Source organism: Pezoporus occidentalis, unplaced genomic scaffold (genome assembly GCF_034315485.1).
Source record: "Pezoporus occidentalis ecotype Australia unplaced genomic scaffold, CSIRO_AGI_Poc_V1 ctg8, whole genome shotgun sequence".
Taxonomy (NCBI): Eukaryota; Metazoa; Chordata; class Aves; order Psittaciformes; family Psittacidae; genus Pezoporus; species Pezoporus occidentalis.
The window spans coordinates 5,500,315-5,520,825 of NW_026916158.1; the positions used below are offsets into that span (position 1 = coordinate 5,500,315).

General features: G+C 40.5%; 1 protein-coding gene across 3 annotated transcripts; it reads left to right on the plus strand.

Annotated features, from left to right (window-relative positions):
• Positions 1–344: 344 nt before the first annotated feature.
• Positions 345–14,178, plus strand: MFSD1 (major facilitator superfamily domain containing 1). 3 transcript variants are annotated; one of them, XM_062603203.1, is made up of 17 exons: positions 345–528; positions 604–656; positions 832–944; positions 1,323–1,365; positions 1,919–1,986; positions 2,751–2,859; positions 3,782–3,884; positions 4,622–4,720; positions 5,489–5,600; positions 6,627–6,683; positions 7,278–7,434; positions 8,517–8,614; positions 9,049–9,161; positions 9,705–9,752; positions 10,481–10,541; positions 13,508–13,622; positions 13,871–14,178. In XM_062603203.1, exons 1-17 carry the CDS (start codon positions 375–377, stop codon positions 13,928–13,930), a joined length of 1,563 nt encoding a protein of 520 aa, XP_062459187.1. In that variant the 5' UTR covers positions 345–374; the 3' UTR covers positions 13,931–14,178. The 3 variants fall into 3 exon arrangements, with proteins under 3 accessions (XP_062459187.1, XP_062459189.1, XP_062459188.1); XM_062603205.1 differs by lacking the exons at positions 13,508–13,622; positions 13,871–14,178 and adding an exon at positions 11,320–12,371; XM_062603204.1 differs by lacking the exons at positions 13,508–13,622; positions 13,871–14,178 and adding an exon at positions 12,527–13,314 and having other exon boundaries at positions 346–528.
• The last annotated feature ends 6,333 nt before the right edge of the window (positions 14,179–20,511 follow it).

Sequence of the window (20,511 nt, forward strand, 5' to 3'; positions counted from 1 at the left end):
GCAGAGAGGCACCGTTCTCCACAGACCTCGCTCGCCGTTTGTCAGTGACAGGCCTGCCCTTAACATGCTTTTACATAGAATAGGAGGCTACAGGTGCTGAAACCTGGAATAATGTCCCACCAGCTGCGTGCCTAAGATAAAGTTTTGTCATTGCTGCGATGCTGGGCACGGTTTCTGTAGCTGATGCTCTCACCATACCATTAAGTCTGTTTAGGGGGTTGCTTTGGGGGCATTTGAAGGAGTTTTTTTCCGCTGTTAAGCTCCTGTTTAGCTCAGGAGCGGGTTTAGTCCCACCGCCGGACCGCTACCATGGAAACGTGACACGTGAGCCACGGGGAGATCACGTGTGTGCAGATCACGTGACGGCGGCTGCGATGGCCGAGGAGGAGCGGTCGCTGCTGGGTTCCGTCGGTGGTGACGATGGCGGCGGTTCTGCGGAGCCCGTCCGTTCCCTGCCCTCCGCCTGCGACCCGCGGTGCTTGCCGCACCGGCTCATTGTCCTCACGCTCATGTGCTTCCTGGGCTTCGGTGGGTGGCGGCGGGGGCGTGCGGGTGCCTGTGGTACTGGGGGCAGGGCTCTGAGGCATCCCCTTCTCTTTGCAGGCAGCTACTTCTGCTACGACAATCCAGCGGCTCTCCAAACGCAGGTTCAACGGGTGAGTGGCTGCCTTCGGCCAGAACGGGGTTACGGGGCGAGGGAAGCACGGGCAGCGGCCGGGTCGGACAGCGTGCTGCTGCTCCTTAAGTAGCTTTGCTTAGATACTTGTTCGGTGTCCCTGTAATTACCTTAAGAGTAAGTACTTTTTTTTAATTCCTCCCTCCTTTATGTAGGATATGAAGGTGAACACAGCTCAGTTCATGGCACTCTATGCCTGGTATTCCTGGCCTAATGTGGTTCTCTGCTTCTTTGGAGGTTTTCTGATAGACAGAGCTTTTGGAATACGGTAGGTGTGATCATAGTGTCACTTACCTTCAATGGGTGGTAAAACTTAAAGTGCATGTGAAGTATAGGCTGTGTAATACAGAGTTTTTCAAATTATAATAATGCCTTTCAAATTATAATAAGCTTTTCCAAACTTTTTTTCACATGATCTTGGAAATTCCACTGGCATAAATGAGCTTCCTTCTCTTAAATAAAGTTCCTTCAAAAATGGCATCCTGTACTACCATTTTTTTAAGGAAGCTGTCAAGTTTTAGCATTTATTACAGGGATCTTTTATTGCATATTAGTTCCACTTGTTCCCTTGCTGTAGGTCTAGTGTAGTGTCTTATAGGGAAAAAAGGTTCTAGCTATGCATTAAGTGATTTTAATTTCCTTACAGGTTGGGCACTATAATATTTAGTATCTTCGTTTGTGCTGGGCAGGTAAGTGCAAATGAGAGGGTGAAGGGTGATACTTGTCTGAAGCTTCTTTACTGGGGCTGGGGAGAAAAAGCCCAGATGGCCTTTTGTGTAGTGGTGGGTATTTCAGATGGGAGTAGGCAGGTGAAGAGGAATGAAACAGGTGAGCCCTGGGTTTTACTGGGGCAGTTGGGAACAGATGGGGTACCTGGGAAGAGGGGACCTGGAAGATGAGTGAAATAATGTAAAGGAATCAAATGTTTTATTTGTTTGTTGTGAAACTACTATGTAGGTGTATTTGGGTCAGGTATGATGGTATGGTGGAAACATGACTTGAACATTTAGAGGTGTTTCTGAGCTAAGTTTCAGGGTGGGTCAGGTTGGATATCGTTTAGCCAGCTGAATGATGAACAAGGCCAAGGGAGCAAAGGCTAAAAGCTAGGAATGAAGTGGGTGTGAAGTATTTGTGCAGATCTGGGAAAGAAAGAGCATTTTTGTATCTGTTTTGAGATGGTTCTGCTTTGTTCCATACTTCAAATATAAAATCAAGATTTTTCCTTAAATGCTTGTTTGCCAGGTAGTTTTTGCTTTGGGAGCACTCCTTAATACTTTCTGGCTGATGGATGCAGGCAGATTCATTTTCGGGTAAGTCTAGAAGAGCGTAGTATTTGCCGTCTGAGGTAAGGACTGGCTTTGTGTCTTAGAGACCACTACCATGTATACGCTCAGAGACAAAATCGCTGGATATTGAGGCATCTATAAAGTTGAGGTATGCAAGATCTTCAGTTGTGTTCCCAGTCTAGTCTGAAGTTAGAAAACAGAAAAAATAGTACATTCAGTAAGCTGATAAAACTGTGTTACTCCTCTTTTTAATTCTTACTTTCCTGAGTCTTTAGACTCAGGAAAGCAACAGCAAATACAACAGGGCTGCTACAGTGGCAGCAAATGTGAGAAGAAAAACCTCCAAGGTGTAAATGTGCCAGAGCATGAAAATGTTACAAAATCTGACCAACTGAACTGGGGGGTGGGCAGATGACTCTATGAAATTCTGACTCCAGGTAAGATGCCTGCTTTTGGTTTCATTTAGGTCAGGTTTTATAACACTGCAGAAGAGAAATTATAAACTGCTGCTTACTGATTTAATGTCTCTAAATGACCAAAGGCAATTATAATTGGTTCAAGACTACTTAAGATACCTTGTACTCTCAATTATTCTTAAGACCTTGCAATTCTTTTTTTGAATTGCCTTTTAAGAATTCTGTTGTCTTCTATATATGCATTAGATCTACTTACACACAGATATATTTCTCTGAAATAGTCATTTTGGAATTGCCAGCAGCTGATGGACTGCTTCCTATTGCTTTGCCTGTTGCAGTTAATGTGTTTTCTTTTGTGCCTTCCTTTTTTAGAATAGGTGGAGAGTCCTTAGCAGTGGCACAAAACACGTATGCAGTCAGCTGGTTTAAAGGCAAGGAGTTAAATCTTGTGTTTGGATTACAGCTAAGCATGGCCAGAATTGTAAGTGTAAAACTGTGTAGCTTTAATTTGTAGACCTTAAGGTGTGCGGTTTGTATGGGCAGTGAGACAGGTGGGAAACAGCATTTCTAATGCTTCTGAGTAGTTTTTGTAGTAAATAGGCAAAGGATACACAAGGAAATGGTTTAATAAGATTTCTTAGAACCTGTCAAACTTCTTTAGAAGTCTGGTGGTGTTATTAATATAGACTGCTGGGTGGGACAGTCACATTGCTGTTTTTCATCAGATTAATTGATTGTTGGTACAAGCACTTAAACTGCTGCTAGAGCTGGGTTTACACTAATATACCAGGCTGGGAATGAAGAGAGCAGAGACATCCCTCTTCTGTTAGGGCTCCTCCAGCAGCTTGTGGTATCTTAAACCACTGCAGGTTATTTGCCTCAGCAAAAGAGAGTTAGATAGTAACAGCTGGGTCAGGCTGTTGCTAACTAGCAGTTGTTGCATCTCAGCTGAGTTGCAGTTAACCGTCTTGTTAGCCTTCAGTTTGGAGCCATGGACACCTTTTCTAGGGACAGAAGGGAGTTGGGGGAAGGTGCTTCTTCCTGGTGCCTGTCAGGTGGGAATCCTGTTTACTTTAACGTGATATTAAATTTAATTAAATTAGTTTCTGAGCCAACACAGTGTATGATGTGGATTTTATGTCACTTTAATATCTCTGTTGAAACACAGTTCTATAAAATTTCAGTTTGTGATGGTATATTGTTGTTACAATGACTAATTTGTTACAAACGTGACCAAAACAGCAGGAAATAATTTTATGATTGGTGCTGATAGTTTATGATCCCTGCGTAGCGTCTTACCTGTTTGTTTGAAACACTGTTCCATAAGCAGTTTGCCTAATGTTCCTTTTGAATTAATAGAATTGTGAAATGCATAATTGTTCACATGAGTCTGTTCTGCCTAGGGAAGCACAGTGAACATGAATATCATGGGATGGATATACTCTAGAGTTCGAGCTCTTCTGGGGTATACTGGTCCCAGTACTCTTGGGTTAACTCTCATGATAGGTCAGTAATACTTCGAATTGATGTCATCTGCTATTTTAGGCCTGTGAATGTTAACAGAATGCATACATGTTAATGATTTCTCACTAACTTGAAAGTAGGATGCGTGTGATTGGGACTAGAAAGAGCAATTCAAATACTGCTTGTATCGATGGCTAATACTCTTATACAGAGTGTATGATTACTGCATCTGCTATAATGCTGTGTGATTATTTGCCAAACTCAGGTTTATATCTTATGGAGATGAAACACTTCATGTGCTTTGAGTAAGGGACAGACTTGAAAAATACTTCTGAAGGGTATCATGTAAAAGTTTGCATGTAGTTGTCTGATGTGTAAAAGTGAAATTTCCACTGCCTTTGGATCTTTTCCTTCAGCTGTGGGTATTGAGGGCCTGGTGCTGGTAACAAGGCACAGGTTTTTTTCTCTTATTACAGGGTGCAGATAAGGAGCTTGGCTGTGCTGAGTGGGAGTGGTGGTAATGTTTTAAATAAATATTTTAAAGAAAATGAATGTAGTTACATGTTTGTAATCCAGTCAAGGGTAGATGTCTCATGTGGTAGGCTTCAGTATTTACACCTTATTCTTTGAGTTGTATAGCTATTAAGTCTTACATGTAAGAGAAGCTGGTGTTAAACCTAGTTTTTGTTAGATATGTAAAGGTATGCTAAGCTAGTTGTGTATAAAGCTGAATTGCTGCTTGACTCAACAACTAAACATGTCGCATTGCCTTCTTGCAGGTGGCGTAACATGTCTCTTTTCACTGATGTGTGCATTAATCCTTGCTTATCTGGACAAGAGAGCAGAGAAGCTCCTTTCTAAAGAGCAAGGGAAGACAGGTGAGTGGGAGCGTGGTGTGGCTGAACCTGCCTTCAGCTTCATTCTGGAGCAAACCCTTTCAGTTACACTCTGTGCACTGTGCAGGTTTGTGTTTTAGGTAATTCAGTGGCTGCTGCGTCTTTTTCTGCAGTTGTCTTTAATAATAATTGTTAGTTCCTTTTAATATCAGTAGGAAGTTTCAGAGTTTTAAACACCAGTTTACAGGCAGATGCACTGTAATCTGCTTTATTTATAAAGCATGCAGAGAGCTTCCCACTTCACAACAATTTGATCTGCATCATTGTGTCTAGAATTTTGTAGGTGTGCAAAACCACGCAGCTGTTCTCTGTCAGCATGCGGTGTTTTGAGTTTTCCATGTTAGAGTATTCAGACTGAGTAAAAAAGTAAACTCAGTTTGAGGTCCAGGTAAGAGCATTTAACATGAAACTTCAGACATGAATTTTGCTAGCTGGGTAAAGATTTCCTTGAAAAAGTGGTTTGTATTTAATTCTGATGCATAAGACTTTTGGAGGATTTAGAGAACTCATACATTCAGCTTAATGTAAAAGGGACAATTTGTTCTTGACTTTGGTATTGTTATTGTTGATTTAGCACTTGTATATTCTTAGCTGACTGTGTAAATTTTAAACAAGGGAGTAGACAGTGGCAGGAATATATGTGTTAGTAATGACTTGTGATCACCTTAATGTTTAGTCAATGTGGATGAATTTTAGCTATGCTTATGCTGGCTGAAACGGTATTGTCTCTTGCCTCTTGCCTCACTCCAGGTGAAGTGATTAAGCTAACTGATGTGAAGGACTTCTCTTTGTCCTTGTGGCTTATATTTGTAATCTGTGTCTGTTACTATGCAGCAGTTTTTCCTTTCATTGGACTTGGAAAGTAAGTATTTTCCACTTATGTAGCTATTCCCCTTGAATGTGGCTAGGGGCTTAACTAGATACTGGTGAAAATGCTAGCATTATTGCTACTAATATTTAAGAATCACAGATGCCTACAGAATTCCTGGTCTTCCAGCAAGTCTGTGCTGTGGTTTGTCATACAGTTCTGTGACATTGTTCACTATACTTGTGATACAAATACAGCTCTTACGTCTTCCTTATCTGCCGAGCTTTGTGGGAAATGCCATTGCTTAACGTAGGCTGAGCTGTCAGAACTCCAAAGCATAATGCATGCTCCATTTCCTGATTAAAACTTGGTACAGATTTAAAGCATGGCATGAGTTTTGGTGTGGGAAGCTGCGAACAGCTGTCGTATAGAACTCCTTCCATATGTGTAAGCTATTAACTGAGACGTGGGGGTTTAAATATAGTTACAGCTTTGGACTGAAGTTCTCTTACTGTGCTGACTTTGGTATGTTTATCATGTTGAAACTTGGGGCATTCATATGTAGGTTTCCCTTTTGAGCCACATTACTTGACCTACAATTTCCATCAAATGGCTTTTGAATATATTTGGATTTAGAAACAGATCCCTTGAGCTCAATGTGTGTTTTATAGTGAGTGAGATGGAAAAGTCTGAGAGACATTGCAATCAGCAATGCAGATGTCTATTTTTTGCTTGTGCATCCTTCTGTATTCTAAAAATTCTCACTCTCTTAGAATACTCTTACTGCTAATGTCTTATTATTGGGTTATATGTTGGTTATGTACTTTGGCTGTTTTCCCCAAAGTGTAATTTGAATAGTCCTTAGACACAAATTTGTAGAGTCTGATAATAAGCTCCTAAATGAATTATAAATGACGCTCTGTGATGGGATGTTAATGTCAAACCTATATAGCTTTAATATATATTTTAAATTTTCTTGTACACTTAGGTTCTTTTGTCTTTAGTTTAATTTTGTGTCTAGCTTAATTTTGCTTTCATGTCTGTGCATTTTTCTAAATCTGTTTTTTTTTTTTTCTTTAGGGTTTTCTTTATTGAGAAATTCAAATTCTCACCTCAAGAAGCAAGTGCAATTAACAGGTATGCTGTGGTTGATTTAGTAAGTAAATGTGCTGCTGCTGTGTTCTAGGGGGATGTGTATCTTTGGGCTCTGACCATGTGGGAGGTTTTGGATCTACTGTTGTATGTGGTGACTTGTATTAAGTGGATAGATAGATTTCAGATGTCTCAAGGCATAATTGTCTTGCATATTCACACTGAGGAATTAGAAAGAAAAGGCTCTGTCTGAAGGCTATTGTTTTCTTCTGAGTAACAAAAGCAGTTTAATAGCAACACTAAATAAACTAAATTTTCCTAGTCTGAAGATGAATTTTTGATGTGGAAAACCCCCAAACAAATAAAAACAAACAACAAAACACTTGGTGGTATCTGATTCCAAAAGCTCTGAGTATGTTACTGTTTCCTTGGATGTCAAGTGTTTTCATGTCCTCAGATATTTTGGGAGTTTTGAAATCTGGAGTCTGTTGCTACAGGGGATTTTGGGTGTATTTTTTCTTATGGCCTCACAGGTAACAAGGTAATATGGTGTTTTATCTGGAAACAGCTGTACTGTGTAGCACCTAAAGCTATCCCTGGCTAGACAGTGTTCAGTTCTCTATTTTTATTCTTTTGTAGTATTGTGTATATTATATCGGCACCCATGTCGCCAGTCTTTGGACTCCTGGTGGATAAACTTGGGAAGAATATCATCTGGGTTTTATGTGCTGTAATAACTACACTAGCTTCTCATATTATGTTGGCTTTTACCTTCTGGAACCCCTGGATAGCAATGGTAACTATTCTTTCTGACTTATAGCTATATATGATAAAACAAGAAATAAAGTTGATCCTGAATTGTTTTGCATAAGTAGCCACTGTCTTTGACTCGTTAGAAAGTCTTCAAAACCTGTTTTGATATCCCCAACTTTAAGAAGGATACACTGTTTGAAAGTGAGTATGAAGACGATGAAAAAACAAAGGATGCATAATACAGGCAAAACTATCATTAGCTATCTGTGGCCTAAAGATAACATTTCAGGTTTTGGTGTTTTGTGGAGAGAGGCACTAGGTATTTATGTGTGTTTTGAGGTGGAAAAGACTGGCAGCTGCTGCCTGTAGCAATAGTTCTATAGCTGTTTAGTGCAAAGAGATGTTCAGCTTCTTAGAAGGGTGGGATTAGACTGGAAGTCTGTATGGAGTGGCAATTCCTTGTCCTTTCAGAGAAGTCTTTATTTCATTGCAGTATCTGTGTTTTGATGGTGCTGTACTGCAGAGGTCTGTTCTTATGCTTTGTGGACACTACTTACACTAGCTATTGCTAGGTTACTGTGCTAGATGCTTGCTTTTCTCCTGAAACTTGTTCTTTTGGTGTAGTTCTGCTTATTACTATTACTTAAACTGTCTCTAATGTGCTGTATTGGATAGCAGGAAACTTCAATAAAAATCTTTGTTACTGATTTCCCCTTCCTAGGGCAGATTCGCTAAGAAATTGCTTTTGAACTAAGGTTTACAGGCTTAAATACAGTACTTACCAGCGTATCAGTGTTTAAAAACAGGGACCTTGTTTTTCAGGTATTTTCTAGTGAGTTGCAGCATTGATCTTTTCCATTGGGTATTAAAGTCAGGCTCTTAATGCTAATTAGGGTTTAGTTTGTGGGTCACTCCTGGAAAAACTTCTTTCTCCTTCTCAATGTGCATATGTATTTAGACCAATATTGCAAAAAGTGTTAAGTGTTGGGTTTTTTTTTGTTTGTTTTTTGTTTTGTTTTTCTCCCTTTTGGGAGAAGGGGAAAATCAATATGTTCATTTGTTATAACTTTAGAGCAAAAATGCTTGTCATCTAATATCTGTTGAATTGTTCTTATTTCACACCAGTGTTTGCTAGGAGTGGCGTACTCACTGCTTGCCTGTGCCCTGTGGCCCATGGTGGCCTTTGTTGTTCCAGAACACCAGTTGGGAACTGCTTATGGCTTGTAAGTACTTAAATTTGTCCATCTGTGCTGCTTTACAGTGGCTATGTCCTGATACTATTAAACCACTGAATATCAAGCAGTTACAGGTTAATGGTTACGAATTTCTCCAAGTTCCATCTTGCAGGAAGTGTAGTTTCAGCATATGTGTAGTAGAGCATGTGGTTGTGTAGATCATAGTATCATAGAATGGTTAGGATTGGAAGGGGGGTTAAATATCATGTACTTCCAACCCTGCACCATGGGCAGGGACACCTTCCAACCAGGTTGCTCAAAGCTCCATCCAGTGCACAGAAACCTGCAAAAATGCAGAGTCATGTGTCTGTCATGTGTCATAGTGAACGGAGAGAAGTTAATCTTCTTGTTTGACCAGTGTCATTAATGTTTTCTTTAAAAAGGAATTTCTACACAGTGGTAATCCTTTGTTTATGTGTTAGCATGCAGTCCATCCAGAATCTCGGTCTGGCAATTATTGCTATAGCAGCAGGGATGATTCTGGACACAAGAGGATACTTGTTTCTTGAAGTCTTCTTCAGTGCTTGTGTTTGCTGTAAGTACTAAAAACATTGAAAGTGAATTCTGTGCATTCAGGAAGCTTTATCAGGCTTTTTTCTTGATATTTCTTGTAAGACAGTAATACCTCCTTTCTTACAGTTAGGTAGAGGTTTCAACTGGGGCGATGTTGAAAGTAACTGAAACCTAGTGAAGTGTTTTGTGGTTTTATTGAAGTGATTTATTGTAAGTAGTTTCGATGTCTTGAGAAAAGAGAAGTGAGTGAAAGGGTAGGTAAATGATACTCTTAAAGGCTGTGTCTGAGGGCTGGTTTTAATGTAACTAAAACTAGAGCAACCTTTTCTGAGTTACCATGCTACTTACAAGCATAATGGGATTTTCCAAAGGAGTTAAGAGATGCCGCTGGCAAAAATCTCCCATTAGTTACAACTGTCATGAAAAATCTTGGTTGTTGCTCAGTTGTATGTTAAAGATGTTCTTCTGTTGTAAATTTGTCGGCTAAAACTGCTCCTCTTTTTTTTTCTTTTTTTATGCTTTTTTTTTGTGTTGTTTTGGTTTTGTTTTTTTGTTTGTTTTTTAGTGTCACTAATAGCTGTAGTCGTGCTGTATTTTGTGAACCACCTTACAGGTAAGCAAGTGTTTTCAGCTTCTCTTGGTACTTATTTTTATCATAATTCTTGAAGTTATCAAGCTGAGTTTGATAACTTGATATGCAGGTAGTGTTGTATAGCTCATGGCTTTGGTACCAGGAGCATCTCTTGATGAAGTCAGTCTCTGTAACATCATCTTTGTCAGTGCTGTAGTGTGTAACGCCCTGAACCTTGCTGTGATGTGAAGCCTTGTCACAGGGCAGGGGTACCTATCCCTTCAGCTGGCTTGAACAGATGTGTGGGGTATTCTGCAGCTTTTTCTAAACTGTGTATCAAAGTTGACTGCATATCTGCAAATATGAAAACTTAATTCTGTAGACTTTTCTTCAAATATCAGTGTTCTTTCTCAACTGTTTTTTGAAGCAGTTACTACTGAAGGACTTGGAACGGATATTAATTTATTTTTTTCAAAGTTGCTTCCACTTTCTTTAGTTTTCAGGAGTGTTATGGTGAGTTGTAGAGAAACTTCATTGTTATTCAACAGAAAACTGGATCAGGTTGGAGAGCTTAGTTTGGGTTCTGAATTTGCTTGCTCAGATGATTATGAAAATGTTGCTCTTTACCTCAGTTTCTACTTTTGTATAATTACTCTGCTGATTTCTTCTGTAAAGTGCTCAGAGAACTTCTGTAGAGAGGTATGATACCAAAGATACAATACAAAAAGACCAATTTTAAAAGTTTCAAGTGTATTCTACTTCTGTTGCAGGTGGTGATCTCAACTGGTCTGCAAAGAAAAGGGAAAAACTGCAAAAAGCAGCTGCAGCTGAGTAAGTATAAAGAACAGTGTCCTTAGGAAATGTTTAACCTGAAGTGATTAAGTAGATTACTGTCTGAAGTCAGTCTTTTGTAGGTCTGACATTTGTACTGAATGTTATTTTCTTTCTTACCAGTTAGTAGTAGGATTTCATAGTCCTGCCTCCTCTAAATGGATAATTAGAGGAAGTAGCAATTAACCAGGTGTCCTTTCCTGGCACTCTTCCTTGCTATCTTCTTTGTTTTAGTGGCCTTCCAACTGAGTGGAACTGAAGTGTGTTTAAAAAATGTTGTATTGCTTATTTAAAAATGTGCTTCATTTATGGTGTGCAACTGACCCAGTTAGCAGCAAATGTGACCTGGATTTAATGTTAGGTAATGCATAGACCAACTTTTTTTGAAGTGTCATTAAAAGCTAGATTTCTCTTCAGAAGAAACTGCACTTCAGTCACTTCAGTTTCAGCATGCTCCTGTTGCTATCTTATTTAGTAGTCTTAATTCAGCTTGTCTCTGAAAACTGTGACTTGAGTCTAAATTGCTATGCTAATATGAAACAGTTTGTGATCAGATTTCTGTCAGATATTGTTGATTACTGTGAAAGAATTCAAATTTTTAGAAAGAAAATGGGGCTCGTATTTCAATAATGTGGAATCCACTTCCTTTAAAAGGAGATGGAGCACTTGAGGTGTGCTTAGGGCAGAAATTGTCGAAATAGGCAAATTTCAACTGTTCATCCAATTAAGCAGATTTCATTCTGTGGGAGACTTGTACGTCCTACTTCCTTCTCTACAGAAAATAAAGAAAGTGACACTTCAGAATAGTAACTTGCAAAGTTCTCTTCCTTGGTCTTGACAAAACATGGGTGACGTGTTAAAGGTCCTTTGCTGTGCATAGCCCTAACTGCTGGAATCGAGTAGTATTGCTTTTTAAGTGTTGCTTGATCAAACATGAAGGTATCAGTCCCTTGCTGTTGGGATAGCTCCTAAGTTTATCCGCTCTGCACAGTAGAAAGTATACTTGTTTCTTTTTTTTTTTTGTTTGCTATCTGAGAATGCTAAATGAGGGTAAAGCTCTTGATGCATATGGACTGCTGTACAAGGGAGTCAAGGGTTTCAGAATAATTGCCTTGTATCAGGGGAAGAGGAAGGGAAAAGCATTGTATGGCAAAGTCCATTCAGATGTCACCTTAAAGGTGAAACAAAAGATTCTTCTGCTCCAGTTTCTCCATTATGTATTTAACATATGTACTTAATTATGTATTGGTGGAAAAGGACCTGGGGGTGCTGACTGATGGCCACTGAACATGAGCCAGATTGTGCCCAGGCAGCCAAGAAGGCCAACAGCACCCTGGCCTGTATCAAAAATGGCGTGGCCAGCAGGGCCAGGGCAGTGATCGTCCCCCTGCACTCAGCACTTTTGATGCCACACCTTGAATACTGTCTTCAGTTCTGGGCCCCTTGCTGCAAGAGAGACACTGAGGTGCTGGAGCAGGTCCAAAGAAGGGCAACAAATCTGGTGAAGGGCCTGAAGCACAAGTCTGATGAGGAATGGCTAAGGGAACTGGGGTTGACTTGAAACAAAAATCAAAACGCCTGTCAGTAAGGTCTAGTTAGGTGACTTGTGGGGTTTAATGTGGATTTTTTTTTTTTTTTTTGTCCTAATTTGTGGGCTTTTTATACAGCAGTCTTGAGGAAAACTCAAGGAAACTAAAACCTCACCAGACCTGGTGAGCGTCCTATCTTAGTTGTGATGAACATCATCCTCGAGTAAAAAGGTCACAGGCAGTTTTTAATACAAATGCACCAACAAACCCCAAAGCCTTGCACCCAGGAGGAGTTCTCTGTCCAAGCAGAGCTGTTTATCAGTCTGTCTGGCCCATGTGAGATGTGTAACACTTTCAGTATTTACTATGAAAGATGGCTTTGTATTTGTGTATGCTGTGGGATATAGTGCTTTAGAACAATATTTTCAGTAATTTTTATTACAATATTTTTTTCAGAAAAGAAATTTGAATAGCAAATATCATCCAGAAGTGGGGAGCATTTGATCAGCATCATGACAACTTGAAGAATTGTAGTGTTGTAGTTTGGTCACTGCACACTAGCTCTTTGGAAAAACCACTAACATGCAAGGGGGGTTTACAGTAAATGGCTGAATTTTATGCTTTGTAATCAGTTTTAACCAATACCAAGTTATCTCTTGGTTTGAATAGAGTGGGTTTATAGCATTTTGCACTGTTTAAGCTCTGTCATTGGAGAGGGTAGTCTGCAATCTGAGACAAACATGTTCATTTTAAGATAAAGGCTAGCATGAAAGTGTCTTTTATGCGCAGCACTATCATCTTGAAGGTTGAGAATTCTAAATGTAATGGCATTTAATGTTCTGTAGTAAGGTTCATTGCCTTACAGATCTTAAAAACGGGTCACTTATTGCCTTTATCACTGTCTTAACACAAACCATTGTCTTAAGCAGAGTGTATTTAGAGCTTCATTTGGTTCTGTTTCTTTTTAAGACTTGTATGGGAAAAGAGCTATTATGCTCTGGTCAAATACTTTTGTAGGAGACTGCTGTTAATTCTGAAGACTGCTGAGCAGTCTTTTATTTGCATTTTTGATAGTTGATTCTTTTTGCATTGTAATCTTTATTTCAAGGAGTCAAAGCTTGTTTAATAAAGAAATAGTAAAAATTGTTAGAAAAGCTCACTGAGCACATTGTAATCTGTGAAAACCAAAAAGTTTACCTTTCTACCAAAGTCTTGCAATCTAAATAAAAGGAAACTGCAGAAAACAGCCTCTCTCCTTTTTTACACTGAATTAGAGTAATCCATACACATCTTAGTCTCGCTTAATCTGATATCCAGTATTCATCTATAATTTTACAAGAATATTCTAGTTATTAAAAATAAAACTGCATACACAAGAGAAGTTGCTTGGGTTTGCACTCCTCAGTGCAAATATCTTAAACCAATTTTCTTTTCCAGAGCAGAAGAGCAAGAGAAACTCAGACGTCAAAATGAAGATGACTTGGCTAAGTTACGGCCAAAAGCTGATGACTTTAGTTTAAGGAATAAATATCTCTCCAAACTAGGCGCTCAGGTATTAGTAACAAAGTAGGGGTTTTAATAACTAGGAATAGAACAATGAGATAATGATTTTAAGAACTCTGCTTGTTTCAAATAGCTAGGAAATCAACCTCTGATTAAAATCCTAAATGTATGCTTGTGCTCAGAAATCAAGTCTCACCACTGGTAATTAAAAATCTAATGAAGAAAATGAGTCAACCTAGTAAGCAGAGAAGAAGGCATATTATGATGCATGATTTTTTTAATTTTATCTTTTTGCAGCTACCTGATAATTACTGTTCCTATTTATCAACAATGGCACACAGAAGCGTGTTGAAATAGCGTCTTGCCCTACTTGCAAAAGCAGAAATACATGGAATCTCCTGGTACACAAAACTTTGTTTCCAGTACTGACAACTACCACAGCAAAAGCAGAGTGATGCACCATGCTTTTCTGCAAACACAGATCCTATTTTTAAAATGCTTGGCTTAAGCTCCTCCTCCATCACACATGATGCTCATGAAGAACCATCTGTCTGTTTATTTGAACCCATGAGCTATGTACTACATGCTCCTGTCTAAGATGCTCAGTGAGTAGCTTGAGACAAAAGCTAAGACTTTAGCTTCCTACACAACGATGTCTGAAATGTGAAAGCTTTCTTTCAGTAATCAAATTGTAGTGAAATGAGCTTTGGTATAGGTCTGGGTTATTTAGCCTCAAGTTAGACAACTTTGTTTCTATATTTGACAATGGTCTGTTTCATTTTTCTTACAGAAAAATGTGAGGAAAGGCTACCATTCAAGCATTTCGGAGGAAACTATGCAATTCCAGTATTACAGTTCAAAAAATGTTAGCTCTTAAATGTAATGCTAGGTCATGGATTTAGCAATAATCTCATGTAAGTCCTGATTAATGTGAAAAATAACATTTTTAAGAGGTGGTAACTAAAACTATGGAAGTCTGTTGCTGAACGGCTAGTTCCTAGTAACTCCTGCAGAGTTCATTCTTTGATTTGTTACTCATAAAGACTCGCTGATGTAATTGGACAAACTATTCCTAAACTAATCTAATCTTTCTTTAAAAGGCAAGAGTATCTGGCTGGCTGGAACACTAGGTAAACCAAAGAAAGAGCCGCTTGTAGAGTGTGAGGTGCGCAAGGGAGTGAGCTTTCCTTGGCTGACTTCAGGGAGTCCTTGTGTGCACCAAAATGCTGAAGAGCCTTTGACTGATTGACTGCAGAGAAAGTACTTTGTTATATAAAAAAAAAAATGTTATATTTGTAATTTTTTTTTTTTTTTTTTGCCTTCAGTAATTTAAGCAGACCTTCTGGAATTTATGGTCTTAAGGGATTTTTTAAAGATACTTTTCAGTGAAGATTTCTTTCATGCTCCTGAAAAACCAAGATCATCTTCCTGAAGGAATAAGGCAGGACTATGTTTGTTAATAGTTCTGTATTTTGAAGAACAATCTACGAAAAATCTGTGTGAATTATGCTGAACTTGCTGCTGAAGGGGGGTAGTACACTGACCTGTGATAATTCTTATTGGTGCTTTCTGTGCTCCCTGTGAGAACTGAATGCTATCAGCTCTGAGACTGGTTGATACAAGTCAGTTTATGTTTCCTTGTAGACTTGTGACTGCTGGATCTTTTTTAATAAAAGCCTTAAATGGACCCTGGCACCAGTATTTTTCTTACCAGACTGGTTAGTGATGTTTTGTTGCCCTTGGTGATTGTTGAGACTTATACATGCCTTTTAATTTTTTTTTTAAACAAGAATGATTTCTGATTTACCCTGAGAAATATGTAGAGTTTCTGGGGAAGTGTATATTTGAGGATCCAAAGGCAAAGTTTCCCTCAGTCCCCCCTGCTGATGGGTTGATGCATTTCCCTTACTTGGGAAGGGAGGGAATTAGATTATTATTCATTTCCTTTAGCTTTCCCCCATTAGCTTCATCTCCTGCTTCCCCCTAATTCTGACATGTCATGGTTGTAGATAACTCCTCCGCTATTACCTGTAGATCAGCATTTTGTGTGTGGCATGACAGACAGCAACTGTGAACTTGTGTTTTTGAAACTTTATTTTAACTTGCTAAATTCTCTGTATCCTTAAGCATCTTGCTAAAGTATTGTGGTGGACTTCTGCAAATGGTGTAACTTTCTGCATCAGCTCAACTCCAAATGCCTTTGCTTTTGAGGGGTTTCAGCCCATTGATTCCCTTTTACCTTGCTTTTTTCAGTTGTGGATATGGGGCATGGGAGCTATCTGGCTTTTGTTCCCTTGTAAAGCCTTCCTCTTTCTATCAACAGTCCTTTTGCTTCTAGCCCTACATTAGAAAGTCATGACGCTGTTTGTCCTTCAGACATCCAATGTGTACTTCATAGTTTCAGGTTGATTATCGAAAGGAAAATGGGGTTTTAAATTCTGAAATGCAGTTTCTTTTTTGATAGAGAAAATTGGGTTGTGATTGTTGCAGGAGGGGTAAGGCCAGCAGCTCCAGCAAGTGAGTGGGCTGCTTGCCTTGGCTAGGGCAGGGACTGTCTGAGCATGTGCTGCTGCAGTGTTACTTGACAATGTCTCTGCAAGTCCTGCTGCAATGAATTTGGGATGGCTCGAGCTGAAAGCTGTTTATCTTTGTAAGACTGCCAGGTATTTTTTGCCCCTGCAAAGCTTCACTTAATGGCTTCTACCCCCACCAGCCTGAGAAGCTGTTGGTAGAGTACAGAGAATGACTTTCCTGACTTTGATGGGCTTTTTTTGAATACCGAGTTTATGGGTTGGGCTCTACTGGTCTGTAATGGTCTAAAATCTGCTGGTGGATATGCACACTTGTCTGGAGATATTTATAGAAAAGTTAGTAAACATGGCAATAAACAGTAGTTCAACGTGGTATTTTGTTAAATTTATCTGAGCACATTTCCAAGGGAGATGTAACTTATGAAGACTATAAATGGTGTTACCCATCTCTGCTATTACTTCTGCTCTCATGTGAGGTACCCCTGGGCATAGGGGGCTCCCAGAGCTGCTGTGGCTTTTGGGTGATTCTGTTCTTTTCCAGTGGGTGTGGTGTTTGGTTCTGATTTTATTTTTGTTATCTTTTAATGTCTTTTCTCCTTTTGACATGTCTTTTCTTCAGGGGTTATTGTTGGATGTTTCAGTAGGCTTTCTCAGTTAAAAAACTGGTTAATATTTCATTGTGTATCTTACCACTGTAGGTGCTCTTTTGTTGCTTTTCCTGTTGTGCAGATGGTCAAGCAAAGAGGCTTTGCACAGCTATTCAAATGAGCTGAAAGATCCTGAAAGTTGAATGTTATGAAGAAGTTATGAACAAACAGGACCCAGTTTCTTGGGTTTTCTTAAACTTGCTTTCTCCTACCTCTGCTACCTTGTCTCTGCTCCTCAGGTGTAGAAGGGGACTGTTTTTCTGCCTTTTTTTTTTGTTCTGATGCTTGTGGGGGATGTGGTCAGGCAGCGTCCCAGTTGGATCATTTGTTCTCAGCCTCAAGGACAATTCCTCTTATTCTTCTAGTGTGTTTTCTAGGTCTCATGTGGCTGGCAGCTCCTGTTGTCTCACCTCGCTTCCTCTCTGAATAATTGCTGCTCCCAGCTGGCTTGAGCAAAGAAGTGTGACTCAGCCACTGTGGGCAGCGGTGGGTCTGCAGTTGCCTGTATCCCAAGCAATTGGCACTTCCTGGGAACAACAAATTAGATTTTTGTTATGGTACCTGCCAAGGTCCTTATTAGGTTCTTGCACATTAAGTTTTGTACATATAGCTTGTTTCTATCCCATAACTGACATTCTAGGAGGGAAGAAATTAGAAGCTCCATGCTCCTCTGAGCACTGGGTTAGCTATTTTATTGAGCTGCATTTGTGGAGAGAACAGAACAGCTTGATCCAGACTGTTACTGCAGTGGCAGTGACTGTGCTGTAGGTGTGGCATTAAAATGTGACCATATGGTCATAGAATCATTTGGGTTCAAAAAGAGTGTTCACATTTCTAATTGCCTTATGTTAGGCAAACCCCTGCTTCTTGGCTACTGAACTCCCTGAAACCTTTGGCACCTGCTGTTGTTATGAACTGCAGGGCAGCCAAGCTGCGTTTGAAGATGCTGTGGAGGTGCTGTTACCTTTTCTGAAATGCACTACATGTAAGGTAAAAAACCACCCTGTTCCACAGTGCGTTTAGTGTGAATAGTCCTGGCTAGCATCTGGAGGGGTTGCTACACTTTAACAAAGGTGCTGATGTGATGGACCCTATCAAGGAGATAGCAGCTAGGTGGTAATCATCCTTGAAGTAGCTTTTTGAAATATGCTCATAGCATTTAGAAAATTCATTATCTAGCTAATGGCTGGAGACAACTGCTTGCCTCTGTTCCAGTGTCTTCCTAAGTTATTCACTATCTTTTGCTTTACAGCCCTCTTAACAACTGGAAGCAATGTCTGTGCCTTTTGGAAAGGGTGCTTTTCAGCTTTATTTGGTTACAGCTGGCCAAGGAAATGATGACAACTTGCCTTTCAGTCCTTCATAAAAATACGTCTTCTCACAAACTTCTCTTTGCTAGTTTGCCCTCATTCTGGGGGATTTGAAATTACGCTTTTTGGGTGTCTTTTAGTTGTTGTGCAGGTAAGTTTTATGGCTTTTCTCCAAGTATCACATATGGTGAAGTGGAACAGATCTGCATCACTATTAGAGGGCAGCAGGATGTGCTTCCTCAGCAAGGGGTGAGTCTCGCTGGGCATCTGTCCCCTCTGTGTTCACGGGAGGCCTGGCTAGAGGACCTGCTTTGGGGAGTCTCGGCTCCAAAGTGAGCCTGGCTCCATTAGTTTGACTGGAAAGAAAGTAGAGGAGTGGGTCAATGTAGCTGTTGAGGCCCACCAGTGGCCTCCAGATCTTGTAGAGCAAACTATCACTTTAAGAGCTGGCAGTCAGCTACACAATACATGTCAACGAAGAGGTAAATTCTGTGGTTGATGTGAAATGGCAGTAAACAGACAGCAAAAAGCCCACAGGCCAGGAGAATGGTTTGGATCAACTTGGCTCAGGTGGCAGTAAGATGGGGTTAGTGTCTCCAGAGTGCCGTGTGAGACTTCTGATCATCAGACCATAGCAGACTAAAATGAAGAGAAAAGGAGAGAGGAAAACAGATGTGATGAGAGCCATGCCATAGGGGAAATAGTTGTGAGGGTCTCAAGGCTCATCATGTAGCAGACAGCATGGTTATTGATAATGCCACTGCGAGCATAGATCAAGATGGGCAGGAGCTGCAGGAACACAAATATGCAGGATGTATCCGTGCCAGTAGCAGCCAAGTGCCAGCTCTGGTAGGGTAGGAAGCAGATGGGGTAGGAGATGCCTAGAAAGCAGTGGACACCGATGCAAGTAAGCAGCAGGATGCTGCTGTACAAGTTGTCATAAACCAAGAAATGTTCCTTGTTTGCAGAGCAGCTCTCCAGAAGGCCGCATGTTCTGCAGGATGTAGTTGATGATGAGCAAGGGCAAAGAGAAGAGATAGGGCCAGGTCTGTCACAGCCAGGTTCGCTAGGTGGATGGTGGTGCAGGTCCAGTCCTTGGCATGGCAACAGCTGAGCCACAGTATGGCCCCGGCATGAAGATCTAGCTATAAGGTGCAATAAGATGTATTTACAGCTTTCCACAAGAGGGCACAGAGCCTTTCCTGAGGCACTGTTCTCCATTTCCTTCGGCCCCTTCATTGCTGCGTGCAGCTTTAGGCACCATGTGCTGCTTTTCTGTTGCTTTTTAAAGCTTTCGCTCTACCCGCCAGAAATAGAAACACGAACACCCGACAAGTCATTTGCCGCTCTTGACCCTTGCCCCTTGCTACCTCAAAGAAATCAGTAAAATCCTAATTAAAGTACACACAACCTTCTGAAGAGATGAAACTGCAATGAAAATGGTGTGTCACTGTTACTGTTTGAATTAAACCAAAGCAGTGAGTGCTGCAAACACTTGGTGATATGCCCTTGGGCACCAACCAACACTGTATTGCAAGGGCGCTTCAATGAAGTTTATTGCAAATGCAGGCTCTGCCACATACTGAAATTCCTCTGAGTTTCGATTACTTGAGGAGGGCATTTGAGGAAAGGTCTCAAGTGAGCACCTGTTTTGCAAGAGGCAGTGTGTGAGTCTGCTGCTGGTTTGGCATTTCATGCAGGTTGGCTAAAAAGAGGTGAGTTTGCAACTTGCCCATAGCAGCACAAGAAAACAAACTCCGTGGCTAGGCACAGGTGGCCTCGCTTGAAGACCCAGGCTGGGCAGGGGTTTGCTCAAAATGTGTGTGTGTTGTTTTTGAAGTTTGTACCCAATATACCCCCTGAATCTCCCAGGAGAGTGAGGAAACCATGAGGGGTTCATTAGCAGGGATCTTGTTCTAAAGAGGGCAGTGATCAAACCAAACCAAGAAATAACTGAATGTCTTTTTGTTCTTCATTCAGGGGAAAGTGTGGTAACTTCTGTGTTGTGGTCACATGAGCCAGACCTGTGGAAAAGCTTTTTCTCCTGGTGGAATGAGGACATGCCTGTTCTGGTGAGCCCCTGTGATCTCACCTACCTGGGTTGCTTGGTTTACATTTTCATGTCTGTCCCTACTTGGGTTTGTCTTCTGCTGTAAATCAATAACATGGCCCCCTCAGAGAATCTCTGACTGAGCTGCAGGCTCCTGGGTCATCACATCACTTCTGAGATCCTTCCTTGCCATGTATCCTGCAGTGGGTCCAGCTGTGGGAGGGTCCTGGCCAGCTCCTCTCTTCACGCTTCTGGCTGGTCCTCATCCTTAGATCAAAACCCTCCAGGCACTAACTCTGGAAAAGGGTTTTAGCCCTCACTAGCTTGTGATGTAAATAATTAAATATCTCAAAAGCAGTAATTTACTGCTTGGCTTTTGAATTATTGCACTAATTTGTTC